This window comes from Haemaphysalis longicornis, unplaced genomic scaffold, assembly GCF_048455015.1.
Source record: "Haemaphysalis longicornis isolate Haplotype H1 unplaced genomic scaffold, Haemaphysalis longicornis Haplotype H1 scaffold_3, whole genome shotgun sequence".
Lineage (NCBI taxonomy): Eukaryota > Metazoa > Arthropoda > Arachnida > Ixodida > Ixodidae > Haemaphysalis > Haemaphysalis longicornis.
Window position 1 is genome coordinate 119,079,064 of NW_027526335.1, and position 17,711 is coordinate 119,096,774.

Below are 17,711 nucleotides of genomic sequence, written 5' to 3' on the forward strand. Positions count from 1 at the left end.
CAGCAAAGTCGGGAGTTCTAGTTTTTAATGACAATGCCCGTAACGAATCGGTATTCGTTCAAAAAGCAGTGATACCGTGGGTAACGAAATACAAATATCTGGTCATATGGTTAAACGAAGGTCAGACGTATCTAAAAACTCATGAGGAGCATTTAAGAATGAAAGGCAGAAGAAATGCCTCTATCATGAAGCACAGAACACTGTGGGGATATAACAGATATGAAGTAAAGAGAGGAATCTGGAAGGGAGTAATGGTACCAGCACTCACCTTTTCAAACGCAGTAGTGTGTGTCAAATCAAAGATTCAATCAGTGCTAGAAGTAAATCAGAGGGCGGTAGGTCGATTGGCATTAGGAGCACACAGTAAAACAACAAATGAGACAGTGCAGGGAGACATGGGATGGGCATCCATCGAAGTGAGAGAAGCACAGAGCAAAATATGTTTTGAAGAACGACTTATAAATATGGATGGTCACAGATGGGCGGCCAAAGTGTTACGGTATCTTTACATGAAAAGCGTGGACACACAATGGAGGAAAAGAACCAGAAGGCTCAGGACAAAGTATATGAAACCTGGAACCGCAGGGGAAACGGTTAAGGCAATAAAAAATAAAGTGAAAGAAACAGACACAACGACCTCGAAAAAGAGGGCGGATGCGAAGAAGTCCTTAGATATCTACAGGATCGGGAAGCAGGAGATCACAAGCGAAAAATTATTCGATAATACCAAAGGGAGTGCATTGCTTTTTGAAGCCCGGGCGGGTTGCTTGCGGACAAAAATGCTTATCCGCGAGCCGGTACAGGAAGAACTATGCGCAGGCTGCGGAAATGAGCCAGAAACCATGCGACATATTGCAACAGAGTGCAAAAGTATCTGCCCAGTCCTCAGTGATGGAGCCATCCAGCTTCCGGAAGCCTTGGCTTTAAGGTTAGCAGAAAAGTGAATTGAACAGCAGTCGAGGTTAGTAAAAGAAGGTTAGAATGTTGGTGGGAAAAGAGCAGAGAACATTCTGGGAAGACATCCCAACAAAGAAGTCAGACTAGCACAAAAATTTCTTAAAAGTATTTTCTTTTTATTTTGACATATTTTATTTATTTATTTTGTTTTTATTTTTTGGCGAGGTGATTGTACAGTGGCGTTGCGACTAAGGCGGCTGTCCAACGCCATCCCGTTACAAAGAGTAAGCTACTAAGCATCATCATCATCATCGAATCCCTGCTCCGCACTTGACACCTTCCGCGTTTATTGGAACTGTTTTAATTTTTTTTTCTTGGGGCATGAACTCGACACACCAGTTCTTAGGCTCTTTGCCTCCACACCCTTGTCCCTTACACTGCTGGGCCTAGCATTTTCTCCCTCTCCACATCGCCATGTGGAATTTTCTGTTAGAAATCCACACGGCCAAACGAAAGCTTGAACAGCTGCGCTTTAAAAGGGCCATAACTACAAGTGTGCGAAACAAAGGAACTGAGCGTAAAATTGTTCACTGAAGTGGGGCAGAAATCTTTCGCCGGATGACCTATTAAGAAACTATTCTGGTAACATGCTGCTTTTAGATTAGAGATAAAAAGCGTTTTTTACTTTTAATGCGAAAGCGAGATATTGAGCCTTGAGCGAAAAAACAGGCGTTCGGTGCCCAGACATTGACGTATGTGTCACTCCCACGTTTCTAAGAAGCAGGTGACACGGGTCTGATTCTAAGTACATGTCTTAATACCGCAGGAGAAGCGAGAGATGACGCTAGTGAGGAACTGCGGACGAACTATGTGTGCAGGTCAAGATGATGGGCTTCAGTGTGGCAGCTTCTGTGCGGAATGTGCATTTTTGTGTCATGACTACTTTTTCATTCCACAGCTCATACGTTGCGCGTAAATATCTTTATAGGCTCTTCAGAGTCCTTTGAGGCATTTCTGGTCACGAAAATTCAGCCGAAAGTTGACATAGGGACACAAGTTTCCGCTAGGGGCGCCACCATTCGTAAGGGGTTGGTGTGCCTGGGTAGCCCTCCTTGCCTCGAGGGGAACATCCAGGCACGGAGGGAAAGGAGGGAAAGCACCATCCAGATACCCGTTCTCAGAAGCCATGAAACACACTCTGAGCCAGGAAGTGGGCGCAGCGTCTTCCTCTTCGCCACCTGCTATTGCCCTCTTCCTGCGCCTATGTTATTCTTTATTTACACCACCTTTTAAATCACTGGCGGGGCCGCAGTTTTGGCTATGTCAGACACATCGGGAATCCTCCAAAAATCCTCCGAGCGGCACCGGTCTTGAGCGTCGCTCTATATGGTTATACTGACACGGCGTCCACGTTCACGACGTGCTCATCGGTTCTGCTAATGTCGACCTCATTGAAATGCTTTCCGAAAAAACGCATATTCTTAGAGTCAAACCTAAAATATCCCGATTCCAACGGGGGCATACCTTTTTCCACTTCTCTCGAAGTGCGGCGCTAGTATGAAAACAGAAGAGCAACAACTTTTCCTGTGTGCCTCTGTACCCGGAGCGTCAACCCGCTTGTTAGGCAATGCTGATCCTAAATTTCATGTTGTCGACCTTGTAAACGGCGCACTGGCACCTGAAGTTCGCGTGACATTGAAGATCGAAACTTTGTTCGGGGGAATGTGACGCGCAGCCTCCACACAGTGGCTCCGGGCTCCCGCCGCTGTCACATTTGCGGCGGGTCCACCCCGCGCTCCGGCAGCGACGGCCCCCTTAGGGCAGCCGGCGCCGTGTAGCGGTCGTTCCTTGCTTCAAATAAAGTTCTCCCATAGAGTGACGCAGAAGTTTCGTGACCAGAACAGTAGGCCTCTGATTCTTCTTTCCAAGACATAATGATCGAAGTCTAATGTATCCATTTAAACTTAAGTGCTGCCAATCAATGTTTTTCTTATCGAGACTATTTTTTTAATACCTGCACCAACAGAGGAGGAATCTTTGTGTTGCCCGACAGAAGATGCATTTTTGATCAAGTTTCTTCGAGGTAAAAAGTACGACGTCGACAGAGCCTTTCAGAACATCAAGAACTATTTTCAAGCTCGAAAAGAGAACCCTGAATGGTTTGACGGTATAAACCTCTGCTCTGTCCCCTTCGATGCCTGTTGCCGCGAACGTCGAATTGTGACGCTCTCCAATCGAAGAGATCCAGGTGGAAGATTTGTGTACGAGGTTAATGTGGGTAAGCTTGCCTTCAGCTGCTTCTACTATTATGTTCCTAATTGGCAACAGCACCAGTCACAGCATTGCTAGCCATTATAATAACATGGGTATCACCAGTTTGGGTGTTTACCAGTCAATGTCTTTCGCTGTTCGCCTTTGTTGCTGGCTGTGTCTGTGGTTGTGCACAACTATACTGGTAATGTAACGGAACATAGGGCGGAAATTAAGAATTACCCTGCTTAGTTCGGCACATTCACTAGCACCAATTCAATTACACTGTCTAAAGTGGAACATTTTTAACACGAAATTTCGATGACGTCACATGAGTCACGGAAATGATGCCAGGGCAACGATCACAGGAGAAACGCGGATGGTGCTGCAGTCTAGGAGAGGTGATGCGAAGTAGTGTATCATCACGCTAACCAGCACCGACAGTTGGCGTAAGCTGCGTCGTAGCGACGCCGACGGGCGAATGGCGCGAACGCCGACTGATTTGATGCGTAGAGAAACGCCAGCGCCAAGCGGAACGCGTTCGCGCGTTCCCGGTTCGAGCTACAAGTTCTACTCTCGCGTTTTACAAGCTCAGCTCGTCGCAACGCAACCGCCTGTACACGCCACGGAGAAGGACCAAAGTTGGCGTACGTTTCCTGAAGCGACCCGCTAGCAGGACGTCGCTTGCCAAGCACACCTACAAGACAGCCGCCATCCCGCAAATCATGCTCCTTTCGCTGCAGATTTTGCTGCACATTTCACTTTCGAGCTTTACCGATTCATATGACACAGGAATCAAGCACATTTTCCCTCTACACTTCCTGTATTAATTGGGAACAGCCGAGAGTTAACCAGAGATAAAATTGCGAGAGTTTCATAAGTTAGCCGAGCTAGAACCAGAATACTACGAATAACCTCATAAATAAAGTCCGTTAATATATACGAGTTGGAATCATTCGTGCGAAGCCAACCGATCTATATCCTGTTTAGTTTTTGTGGCGCGAAGCAACATTTTCAAGTCCAGCGGATTATTGTGCTGTTCTCGTAGTTACGGTTTTCCCCGGCACACTCAGGTCACCTGTACGCATTAAATGTTTTGGGTTTTCCTTGAAACGTATCTCACAAAATTACGTCACGCGCCAGGAATGAGGGTTACCATAACATGCTGGCCGCTCTCACTGCACAACGGAGCATCTAGCGAACTACTTACCAGCCTTGCTACTCAAGAGCAAGATAGATGAAAAGCGCCTAGGTGATCTGCAAACAGGGCACTGACCTCAGTGTTGTATCGCTAATCTATGATCATCGGGTTCACCATCTTTGTGCATGCGTGTGCAACGACAGTGTTGTATAGTTAGGCGTTAGGTGTTCTCTGCGAGCGGTAGTTCTTCTGGGTCGTTCTCTGTAAAGCAGTTGGACTGAAAAAGTATTACCGGCAGACGAACAAGTTTGTATGTCGCATGTTGTATGGCTAACTCAGAAGCAAACACAACTGTTCAAATACGCGTCTACCCGAAGTGAATCCTTGAATATGCCACTGTGTGACGCTGAGAACATTCTGACAGCAATACGTGTCAATGGTGAAGGCCTTCGTCGGTAGATACTATGAACAATTGCGGGGGTGTCTGCACGCTCAATTTGTACGTTTATTCTGCGCTGCCTATTTAAGTGTACTTCAAGCCGGCACACACACTGAAGTGCTTGTAACGAGCTCGCCATTTTCTTAATAGCGCTGACCGCAGCCGTTACAACAGTTAGTGTCTCTGTTCAAGGTTTTCGAGTGGAACGTCGTACGGTTGTGCGTGCAAGTGTTTGTTGATGAGAATGGTCCTTGAGGACATTTACTGCCACACATTTCCGTCTTTGTGTATTTTCAGGTGACTGGAATACCGGCATATGCTCGTTGACCGAAGCCCTTAGGTTACACATACTTTGTTTTGAGCATATAGTTCTTCAGGACGAAGGCCAGATAATGGGCGTGATTATAGTTCTGAACTATGAAGGTGTTGGAATACACCATTTGCTTGAATTTACACCATCGGTTGTGAGAAAGGCCATCTATATGCTCCAGGTGAGTATTGCAGCATGCGTACGTGGCAATTGTTTGCAGAAAGTGAACTGGTTCTCTTATTTCGCCGAAACATTGGGTATTTCTTAGCAAGAAAATATATATGCTGCAAAAGAAACACCACGGGCTGCTAGAACTGTTTCGAATGTTGGCAAAGAACGATGCTAAAAAATCACGAGAAATATTGGGGGTGGATTTGGCGAAAGAATATTTTTTAGACATTTGACGAGTAACGCAATGGTTTCCTGCCAAAGCGTGCCCAGGGAACCGCTGGTACTTTATAAGGCGTAAGTGTTGCTGACAAGAAAATGGTAATGCCAGCAGCTGTTAAATACACATCCGGCTTGCGTATAGTTAGATTCACGGCGAGCGTGAGTAGAAAATTTGTTTTGCTGAAAATTTATTGAGCTTGCCAAATTAAAAAAAAATTACGCCCACCTCCCCTCGCGGGAACCCTGGTGTGATGCGACGCTGAAGGGTGTTCCATTGGCGTTTCCGTTGGGTCGATTCGTCGAATTGCGTGAAACGCGTAGTGAACGTCCATTGCGTTTCCATCACATCGTTGGGTTCCCACGAGGGGAGGTGGGCGTAATTTTCACTTTTGACCATGCATACATGCAAATGAAAGTCGTTTAGGCATTGTTTAAGAGGTACGGTCGCATCAAGCAATCGTCGGGTACGGCAAGAGAGCAAGCGCAAACGCAAGCGCGGACGACCGTCGACTGAGACGGGGGTGGGGGAGGAGCACCGGAAGGAGAGGGAACCGCGGAGAGAGAGAGTACTGCACATGCGCTCAGTGCGCAGCCGCGCGCAGCGCGACCGGAGATTTTGGGAGAGAGTGTTCGCTATCAGAGAGGATAGCAGGCGAGCGGAGGAGAGACGCAGCTGTGCGGACGTGGACGACGGACGCAGGCAGGACAGGGCCGCCGGCAAGAGATGCTCTTCTCAGCGTCGCATATAAAAAAAATTTCAGCACGTTCCCGTAGGGGAACCCTGAGTAGTATGCGAAGCAGCCATGGGGTCGACTCAAGTTTCCATTAGTTTTCAGTCCAATCGCGGAGTTGCGGGAGGAGAATGGGGGGAGCGGAGCGCGCGCGCGCGTTATTTATACAGCGGAGCTACAGTGGCGCCCCAAGCGGAGTATGCAGCGGCTACCGTCGCGTCTCTAACCCTAAGCTGCTTCGCATTCTCGCGCGCGGAGCCGCAGGTGTTGCCATTCGTTGCGCAATTCCAGAGAGGAGAGGAGCTTCGTAGAGGAGAGGAGGAATGCGGGAGAGGAGAGGAGAGGAGGTGAGGAGAGGAGGAATGCCTCGCATACTACTCAGTGTTCCCCAACGGGAAGATGACGACGGTGGTTGAACGCGAAGCTATCTCGTAGATTGTGAGCGTCCTGCCACAATCATCATCAGCGGTGCCTGGCCAGGCATGCGCAATGGGGGTGTGGTACTCAGGGTTCCTCTACGGGAAGATGACGGCAGTGTTTGAACTCGAAGCTATCTCGTGATGGATTCTTTGGTTGGCAAATCCTTAGGGGCATCCCGCCACAATCATCATCAGCGGTGCCTGGCGAGGCATGTGCAGTGGGGGTGCGGACGGCGGACAACGACAACGACGAGGGAGGGATGGATGGATTCTTTGGTTGGCCAATCCCTACGGGCATCCTGCCAGAACCATCATCAGCTTTGCCTGGCCAGGCATGCGGAGTCGGGGTACGGACGGCGGACAAAGACGAGCCAGGGAGGGACACAGCCCCAAGCATGAGATGCTTCGCATCTAAAAAATACCCTCGCTAAATCTTGCTTTCGTGCTTGAATATTATAGGTAATATTATGGAAACTCGCAGCTGAAGCTTTTCTGGCCGAGGATTTGCGCCCCTGTATGAAATTTTTGTGCGGAAGTTACTGATAAAATTTACTTGTATGTCAGGACAATTTTAGACGTCGCAGCCGTAATAACTGCTGTTCCAGGTTTTCTCCGACTGAAGTGTCTAAGGAAATATAAAACTCACGCGAGAGATATGAATTTGCTCCAAAGGAAGAGGAACATTTCGGGCTGTACACAAATGGCGCACGTTTAGTTCGAGTTGCCCAGATACTTTTCTCACTATACGCGTTAACTTTACTACTACTTAAATTTCGGCTGGCTCTGAACGGTAACAGGGACTGGCCACATTGACCTAAGTGGCATCACGCGCATCTTATGTAGTTATGTAGCCACCTTACCCTTAAAAGAAAAGTAAAATCCGAGGAGACTCAATAACTTCTTGTGAGATCAGAATGCGAAAGCATTAATGCTCAACTGAACACCGTGAACGGCCCCTTTACTGCAAGTAATGTTCACTCTTCGCACGTTTCCCTGCATTCAGATACTACTCAGTGCGCCTGTGATGCACGGTTGTGGGCAGCCAAGGGGAGCAACAGCCGCTTTGCGCTGCAGCCACCAGGTTCTCTGTTCATGCCCAGGTTTTTACTTGCAACGGAAGAGGGCTCTCCTGTGTATATTTTTACATGGCACTCCTGAGGCTCGAACTATAGAGGCTGGGTTCTTGGAGCGGGTCGCTTTCAATGAAAATGTAGGATTTAGAAGTCGCTGTCATTGAAGCGACGTCGATCTTCCTTGCTATATCTATTCCTACAAAATGAAGTGCCCGACTGGCTGGCTGATCCTAGAGACGCGAAACTTCCAGAGTATATTTACCTCAGGGCAGCGGGGCTCACTAAGGCTGGAGTTTTGGAAATTATGCGGGTAATATACGAAAAGGAGGAAATCGTGCGTTTCCATTTTAGTGACCATCTCGCTTACCCGTTGAGATATAGATGTGTTTTTTACTGATATATGTAGCCCATGCGAACATTTAAATAGTAGTGCTACCGTTTTGCCCTAACCAACACTCATGGCGCAAATTTGCATTTCGGAGCATATTGGGTGTTCTTTTTAAATATCCCCCAATATACGCTTCTCTGCTTGGTACATCCAATTTGTTTTTGCTTTTAAATGTTGCTCCTCGCAGTGCAAAGGAACACTTTTCAGGATATGTCCCTCCGAAGCCGCAAAAAAAAAGTAAACGATTTTTTAAATAACGCGTCATGACGGGCCCAAAAAGGCCGGACGTTTCGCGTGATTTGCCAAGCCCAACTGTTGGTTGTAGAAACTTGGTTGTAGAAATTTGAGCATCATTACTGCTTTGTAGTAGGAGCTTAATATGACTGAATTGTTAAAAGGTACGCCCATTATAAAGAGAAAACGTTAAAAAGCTGTTCCACTATTTTTTATTTATTAGGCAGGCCTGTGGAGATGCCGAACAGGTTTTGTTGATATAGGTAACCAATACAGATGTGTAAAAACTGTTCTACAAGATTTTTCCATAACAGGCATGTAACAGGCCAAATGAAGGCTTTGTGCAAGTTCCCTGTTTTACGGGTACCATAACAACTATTCTGCCCGTTGAATTCAATCAGTTGTTAATTCGATTTTGCTGATATATGCTGCCCAAAAAGTTCTCAAAAAAAATATCAGGATTTTGTCCCAGCAAGCATGTCGAGAAAGCGAGCGGGTTTTTATATTACACACCTCTTGAAGGGAAACTGGGTTTTTCCTCGTAGCATAGCGCTCGCCATCTGTTTTGAATTTCTACAACCACACGCCGCTAGTAGGAGCCTATGACATTTATTATAAAACTGTGACTTACGGGTATCCTTCACGCCTACCAGATAACACTTCTCACAATAAGCAGTCATTCGAGCATACTATCTGTGTACAATTTGTATCGGGATATTTTGATTAAAGCACAGGTGTCATTAGTTTCCAATAACTACACGCCTCTGAGAGGAGCCCACGTATTGATAGACAGCGGGAGTTCCTAAATGTGTGCAATCCCATGAACAAGGGCTTGCGTTCGGGCTAGTTGGTATTCCATAACGTTCATATTAAGCGCAGAAAAAAACAGGGACACAGTAGAAAAGGACAAGCGCTCGTTTTTGTCGGCTGTGTCCTTGTGTGTGTGTGTCCCTGTCACACACGCACGCACACACACACACACACACTCATATACACACACACACACGCACGCACACACGCATATACACACGCACACATACACACACACGCACACACGCATATACACACGCACACATACACACACACACACGTGCGCGCACGAGTAAGCAGACGCGTGCACGCACACACACACATACACACACGCACTCTCCTGCTTATATGAGGAGGAGTGTCGGGTTGTAAACAGAACTTTAATTCTGCAGGAGGTTGCATTTGGAACATACGCTGGAGGTGGACTGGGTGAGGGAAGGTATTGCTACCCGTAGGAAATGTTATCTACGCAGGTATGAAAATTGCTCATCGGTCAGTTTGTGATAAACTAGCGGTTGTACCAGGCGATGCTCGGGGGGGGGGGGATTATACTAATAACACTAGTGGGCATAAGACGTGTTCAGTTATTTGTTAGTTGTCATAATTAGCTAGTTCCTCATGAAGTTGTGCACAATATAGAACTCCTGCCTTCTGTCAGTACATGGTCTCCAGTGTAGGCGTGTCGTGGTAATGTGAAACGTCTGGAGCTCGTGTTTTGCTGCAGCTCTCTCTAAAAAATCGCACCAATATGGTGCGCTTAAGGGAGTGTGTAAGTGAAACATGTTTTATAAAGCCGGTGAATGGGCGGTGGTTCCCTATTCCAGGCAGTCATTTGATGAGCCTTTGCTCTGGAGGCAAAGAGTGTCTGGACCTTCAGACCGCTGCTAGTTACGAAGTTCTTCCACAGCATAGACGTTGGAAGGAAGTATGGAAGGGGGTGTTAAGGTTGTTCCGCAGTTTTATATGATGTAAGGAGCAGTGCCAAGAAGTGAACTGAACTTGCATTCGGCAAGAGGTTGCGTTGGGAACATACGATGGAGGCGGACTGACTGAGGATTGGTATTCTTACTCGTGGGATATGTTATCTACACATGTATGAATGATGCTCATCGGTAACTGTTTCATGATAGATGACACGGGCTCCTACGGGAGGCGCGTGGTTGCAGAAAGTGCCAACATATGGCGAGCGCTATGCAAAGGCGAGCAAATTCAAATGAAGTCCTCGTCCAAAGCGATGTAAATATAAAATCTCGCTAGCCTTTTTATCCTCATGTTAGGACAAAATCCTCAAATCTATTTTTGACCAACTGTATTGGCACCATTTGCAAACAAGAAAGAATTGTATACATCAACGGGCTGTGTGATTGTTGAGGAATGCGTAAACACACACAGTTTTCTCGAAATGCTGATTGCCCCGATTAGGTAGGTGTCATGGAAAAATGTTGCAGAACACCGGCGTCCCAGGGCGAAATCCTTAAAGGAGCCATGAAGAGAAAACAAAAGTTTGTTTTATTCGAAAGATTAGGTGTTTCATAGTACCCCAAGCGCTTTCCCGGAAGCAAATGATGCTTTATTCACTGATAAATAAGGCAATGTAAGCCAAAATTTTAAATATCCCGCTAAATTTGCTCATTCCGCGACGTGAACAATGGCGTCATACGAGCCGGTCCATGAAACAGATACTTAGTATGTCGACTCCATATAGCACCCACACGCGGGAGTCGACCGAGACGGCGGCAATTTTAAAAATACTAGTAAAACCTAGTGCACCCGCAGCCCTAGTCATGGAATCGCCTGATCCGGAGAACAAAACTCTCGCCGAGGAGCTCGGGCTTGCATTTAACAACCTCACACCACTTGAACGCTCAATGCTTCTGAGTGCACGAGCGGCAAGAGTTGTGGGATACGCGGTGGTCGGGAAAGCGACCATTCCGCGATAGCCACAACAGACGAACGCCCTGCCGTCGGCACCGCTGCCTCGTCAGCCCCGTCGCGACGGACGAATACAGACTGGTACGTATGTGCCGTATTTTTATTACGGTTAATAGTAGTTCAATTTCATTAGCAGCATCACTTATGCCAGTTGGCCGGTGTCGTGTATGGAAAGCCGCTCGCGCGAGCTCTCTGCTTCGACCAGAAAGATACGAGCGTCAATGCGCGGTGTTTACGGCATTTTTTTTCCCCAAGGTCAGAGCGATTTGACGAAGTCGGCGACGAGCGCCAGCATGTCCCAGGAGTGAGCTAACGTAAGGGTCCCTGCCGTAATCACTTCCTCGGAAATGAAGCGAGCACACTCGTACTTCCTTTAGCTCTATTTCTCCTCCGTTTGCAAAGTTCACAAAACGTAGCCACTTGCTTCGCCGAGGTTCGTCGTTGGGCAGCACATGAAAGGAGATCTCCTCACCGGCGGGGATGTCGCACTCCCTCGACGATTTGCCCGTACTACTTGGGCATTTGAAAACGCATGTAAAGTACTCGAACAAACTGAAGTTTTCAGGGGTTTTAAACTGGAAACGAGCTCGTAACGACAGCAGCAAGCCAACACTATTCGAAACTTCTGTGACGACTGGTACTATCTCGTCGCTTCTTGCTGTTCCTTACTCCCCTCGTTTCTATTTTTACCTTTTCTGGTTGGCGATATGACGGCCAACCTCCCGTCAAGGGATTAAGATACCAAGCAAGGTTGCGGATGTACGTGCTGGAACAGTTCGTTGGCCCCTAAGAGCCTCGAACCCGAAAATTCGTCTGCGCGACGGTGGCGACGGCGAGATGTCGAGTTCGGCCGGCGGTAGTTTCGTACGCATTGGCGCACACGCTTGCGTGTTCGCTCGGAACTTCAACCGTTTACTCCACCGTTCTTTGTCATAAAAAGAATGTGCAGTATTTTTCACGGCATTTAGCTCGCTGTGCAAACTGTAAGCCCTGCCTAACATGCGTTTGCTTTTGCCGGCCTCCGCCAATCGCAGAGCATTCTCGAGTGACATCATAGGTTCTGTTGCGGAAAATGAGCTGGTGGGTCGCATGGTCATTTCCTTTTTTCCTAATTATGTACCTTATTTGAGCGAAGTTTGCGTTATAAGTGGTGTCGTTACGGTTCTAACGAGGCAATCTTTCGAATGAACCAAACTTGTGTTTCCTCTTCATGGGTCCTTTAAAATAGATTTTGTGCATTTGTATGAGTAACACACGCTAGCAAAAATCAATAGCATAAATGAATCCATGAAACATTTAGTGGAGAATCCTCAGGTACACCCATTTTAGTCCGAAATTCCGAAATCACTTCGATAGCGTTACTTAGGGCGAAATCATAAAACTACTCGGAAGTAGTTTTATAGTTTCGCCCTAACCAACACTAAGGATATCTAAAAAGATATCCTTATAGGCTACACATATCAGCAAAAAGCGGTTCGATATGTGAATGAGTGAAAGAGCTAATCGTGAATATACGAAAACACAATTTCGCCCTTTTCCTCGGTTACGAGCGCGATTTCCAAAACTCCCTCCTTAGTGAGCCCCTGCGCTACAGCGCAAATGTACTCGCGAATTTGCAAATCTCTAGACCTACCAGTTTTGGTTGAGCGTTGGTGAGTCAGTCAGGCAGGCAGTCAGTCAGTCACTCAGTCAGTCAGTCGGGCACTTCTTTTTACAGGTATAGATGACACGGGCTCCTTCCGAAGACGCGTGGTTGCAGAAAGCGCCAGCAGATGGCGGGCGGTATGCGAAGGCAGGAAAATTGAACTCAATATCATCTTCATAAAGAAAAATCTCGCCGGCATTTTTATCTGTGCATGTTAGGAAAAAATCCTCAAATCTATTTTTGGGCAACTGAATTGGCACCATTTGCAAAAACTGAACTGGTTATATCAACGGGCTGTGTGGTAACTGAGGAATGTGTAAAAACACACCGTTCCCCTGAAATCCTGCTGGCACCTATGCAGTGGGTGTAATAGAAAATTGTAGTAGAAAAGTGTTAAGATTCCTGAGTGATTTTCCTACTTCAGCAGAAAGCCAGTTCAATTTCTCAAATGGTGTGCGATAAAAAAATATCTGAAAAACTATTTCACCGCTTTTCAGTTTTTCCGTGGTGTAATTTTTGAAATTTTCAGCAATACTGAGCTCTAACACCGTAATCACAATGTGGCCATTAAATTTGAAGCCGTTTGCACCAGCAGTTTGGCTAGGCGTGGGCGTAATATCTGCGGCCTTTCAGCTCGTCAGGCGTGTCATTTGTAAAACTAATTTGGCCCTTTTACCGGCTTCGCCGATTGAAATCCTTGACATTGGTTTTCTGCGTTTGTGTGAGTAACATATGTTAGCAAAAATCAATCAGATAAATGAATCAGTGAAAGGTGTATTGGAGAACATTTAGGAACACCATCTTATTCCGAATTGCGGAATCACCTCGATAGTGTTGGTTAGGGCGAAATCCTAAAATTACTTTTTATATATTCTTAAGAGCTAGACATATCAGCAAAAACCACGTCGATATGTGAACGGGGACCGAGATAATACGACATCCCCATTTCGCCCTTTTCCTTAGTTACGAGTGCTATTTCCGAAGGTCCCGCCCTAGTGAACCCCTCCGTTATTACGCGAATGTACTCGCGAAATTTCAGTTCTCTAGACCTACCCGTTGTTGCTTGGCGTTGATGAGTCAGTCAGTCAGTCAAAAAAAAAAAAAATATATATATTTATATATATATCTATATATATATATATATATATATATATATATATATATATATATATATATATATATATATATATATATATATACATAGGAAATGAGGGGCTCGTTGTAATAAGACAGCAATAATGGTTGGCAGTCAAGAAAACCTCAGAGAGCAAAGGGGCGGATGTGGTAGGTCATTAAGACAGATAAAGAATTTGGAGACGAAGGAAGTGGAGAAAAAAATGCCCGCTAGGTAGGATCCGAACCCACGATCTCCAGAATACCGGTCTGGTGCGATAACCACTACGCTACCGGCAGGGTGATTTTCCCCTCCAGTTTCTGGGGTATTTATATCAATGTAATTTTTTCCTGTGCTTGGGGGTGGTAGCCAGCGCCACTCCGACTTCTCGGGGTGAAGGGGATCTTCTTTTTAACCCCCGGGCCGTCCCTGGAGTGTCGATGACATGTCGAGAGTGGTCGACCACCGTTGGACCCTCTTAAGCTCCCTATGGCATCAAGATTGCCATAACAGAGGCCCTCGCTATGCATGTAGCGAATCAGAATAGGAAATGAGGGTCTCGTTGTAATAAGACAGTACTTATTGTTGGCAGTCAAGAAAACTTCGGAAAGCAAAGGCGAGGATGTGGTAGGTCATTGAAACAGATACAGAATTTGGAGAGAAAGAAAGTGGAGACAAAATGCCCTTCAGGTGGGATCCGAACCCACGACCTCCAGAATACCGGTCTGGTGCGATAACCGCTACGCTACCGACAGGACGATTTTCCCCTCCAGTTTCTATATATATATATATATATATATATATATATATATATATATATATATATATATATATATATATATATATATATATATATATATATATAGAAACTGGAGGGGCAAATCGCCCTGTACGCTAATATCTTTATGGCTCACCTCGAATCAAACTTTCTTGTCACCCAAAATTTAAAGCCAATGTACTATAAAAGGTATATTGATGACATATTCATGATCTGGCAACACGGTTAGGCGGAGCTCCTCACCTTCATTGAGGCATTTAACCTAGCCCATCCTAGTATTTCCCCTGCTCATTCCTATTCGGAACACAGTGTAAACTTCTACCCTCCAAGGTCGGCTTCAAACTAAACTGTATAGAAAACCGACAGACACGCGGCAGTATTTGCACTTCGGAAGTAGCCATGTCAGACACTGCAAGACAGCAATACCTTACAGCCAAGCCCAACGATTTAGGAGAATTTGCTCAAACCAAGCCGACTTTGACTCAAACTGTCGAGAACTCAAGACCGCCCTCCTGAATAAAAAATACCCGGAAAACGTAATCGACGACGCTATTGTGCGAGCCAACCAATTAGACCGTAACGAAATCTGTAAGAAAAAAGCCCCGAACGGGAACCCGCAAACTAACTTAGTTTTAACCCACTCATCCTCCGCTCCAAGAGTGTCAACCGTGCTAAAAAAACATCACAATATCCTAATGCAAAGTGACCGCTTAAAAAGCATATTCCCCGAACCACCACGCGTTGTCTATTGGCGTAATAAGAATGTAGGTGACTTTCTTACTAACTCTCGTATCAACCGACCGGCAACTACTGGCTGCATGCCCTGCAATAAACCCCGGTGTAAAGTATGCCCACACATGACCACTATACAGCGCGCCACCAGCACGGCTTCAGACTACAACGTAAATATAAAAGGTAACTTTAACTGTGACACCCACCGCTAGTGTCGTATATCTTCTTGAGTGCACTGTTTGTAGGCAACAATATATCGGCCAAACTGAAACGCCCTTCCGAATACGGTTCAATAATCACCGCTCTCGTGCAAAAAGCTGCCCTTATTTGCCCCTGTCAAGACATGTGAACAGTTCCGGGCATGCATTTGAACATCTCAAAGCAACGATTTTAGAATTCGCCTTCAAAACGCACCACGACCGCGAGGTTCGGGAATCTTATCTCATTTATAAGTTTGGGTCTGCCACCCTTGGAATCAATGAAAGTTACGGAAAACTAACGTGCTTATCCCTCGATTAAAATTAGCGGCTTCATAATTTTTATAACTATGTTCATTATTCCTACCCTCGAGTTTCCAATCAGAATTCGCAGAAACTCTCCTAATACAGCAGCTTTATTAGCCTAATGCGGCTCAACAATGCCATTTGTCCTGGGGAAGGAGGCCTCGTTCCCACCACCACTTAAGAATGTTTAACTCTTTGTGATCTATTCATGTTTAACCTTTTGTGAACCTACCTATTTCCTGTTCAGTTGTTAGCTTGTGTGAAATGCTCTTTTGTGCCCCCTATCTATTTTCTTCATCCGCGGGGGGCACACCCATCTTCGCTTCGGCCCCAACCAGTTTCCCCAGCCACTGAATACCTTACTGTATACTCTTACCTTTCTTTTCATACCGCGGTTGTCCAGTTTCCCCCATTGTCTGAACTTGCAGCCCGCGCGGCGTACGTTGACCCGTCATGGTGCAACCTTGAACGCTGCATTGTTAACACGACCCCTTTTTCTCTCTCTCGCTCCCCCCCCCTTTTTGTGTGTGTGTGTGTGTGTGTGTGTGTGTTTTGTTGTTGTTGTAACATAGGCGTAGCCCGACTGTATGCACACTCTCCATTTCCGAAACATTTTCCGCTCCTTCTCACAGTTTTCTGCAAACCTATATCAGAAATGTGTTCGAAATGTTTGCGACAGCAAAATCATGTAACTGTACTCTGATGAAGGCAAGTACCGTTGCCGCTACGTAAGTAAACCTTGTTTGTTATTGTTCTTGCTGTGTATCCGACTCTTTACTTACACTATATATATATATATATATATATATATATATATATATATATATATATATATATATATATATATATATATATATATATATATATATATATAAAGATAGGTCAGCAGTCTACAACGCCAAAGGATGCATAGGGGTGTGGTTAGGCTCTTTTCTTTTTCACTACGGTTAATGAAGTAAACACTTTTTTAAATATACAGAACAAAGAAAGAAAGAAAAACACGCACCCAGAGTGGGGACCGAACCCACGCCTTTCGATTACATGTCGAATGCCTTACCAATTCGGCAATCTGGGCGACTGTGTTCTCCTTCACATTCTGGGCTATTTATATTTACTAGAAGTGTATCTGACGCTTGAGGGTGGTAGCCAGCGCCACTCTGACTACACGGGGAGAAGGGGACCTTCTTTTCAAACCCCGGGGCGTGACTCAAACGTCTACAGCCTGTCAAGAGCGGGTAACTGGCGGGAAGCCCTCTTATGCTACCTAGGCATCAAGGCTGCCAGAACCGAGACCCTCGCTAGGCTTTCGCAGAATAATATAGTAAGGAAATGAGGGGCTCGTTGAGAAAATACAGAAAGATAGGTCAGCAGTCTACAACGCCAAAGGATGCATAGGGGTGTGGTTAGGCTCTTTTCTTTTTCACTACGGTTAATGAAGTAAACACTTTTTTAAATATACAGAAGAAAGAAAGAAAGAAAAACACGCGCCCAGAGTGGGGACCGAATTGGTAAGGCATTCGACATGTAATCGAAAGGCGTGGGTTCGAATGGTATTCGAACCCACGTTTATGTCAAGTGGGGACCGAATTGGTAAGGCATTCGACATGTAATCGAAAGGCGTGGGTTCGGTCCCCACTCTGGGCGCGTGTTTTTCTTTCTTTCTTTCTTTCTTCTGTATATTTAAAAAAGTGTTTACTTCATTAACCGTAGTGAAAAAGAAAAGAGCCTAACCACACCCCTATGCATCCTTTGGCGTTGTAGACTGCTGACCTATCTTTCTGTATTTCCTCAACGAGCCCCTCATTTCCTTACTATATATATATATATATATATATATATATATATATATATATATATATATATATATATATATATATATATATATATATATATATATATATATATATATATATATTTATATATAT

General features: G+C 45.6%; 1 protein-coding gene across 1 annotated transcript in view; it reads left to right on the forward strand.

Annotated features, from left to right (window-relative positions):
- LOC144175400 (uncharacterized) overlaps window positions 1-17,711 on the forward strand; it is a 73,502-nt gene that overhangs the window by 22,025 nt on the left and 33,766 nt on the right. The window contains exons 3-4 of the mRNA XM_077704482.1: window positions 2,924-3,175; window positions 5,025-5,218. Of these exons, the coding sequence (XP_077560608.1) occupies window positions 2,924-3,175; window positions 5,025-5,218 (446 nt within the window). The remainder of the gene's footprint in view (window positions 1-2,923; window positions 3,176-5,024; window positions 5,219-17,711) is intronic.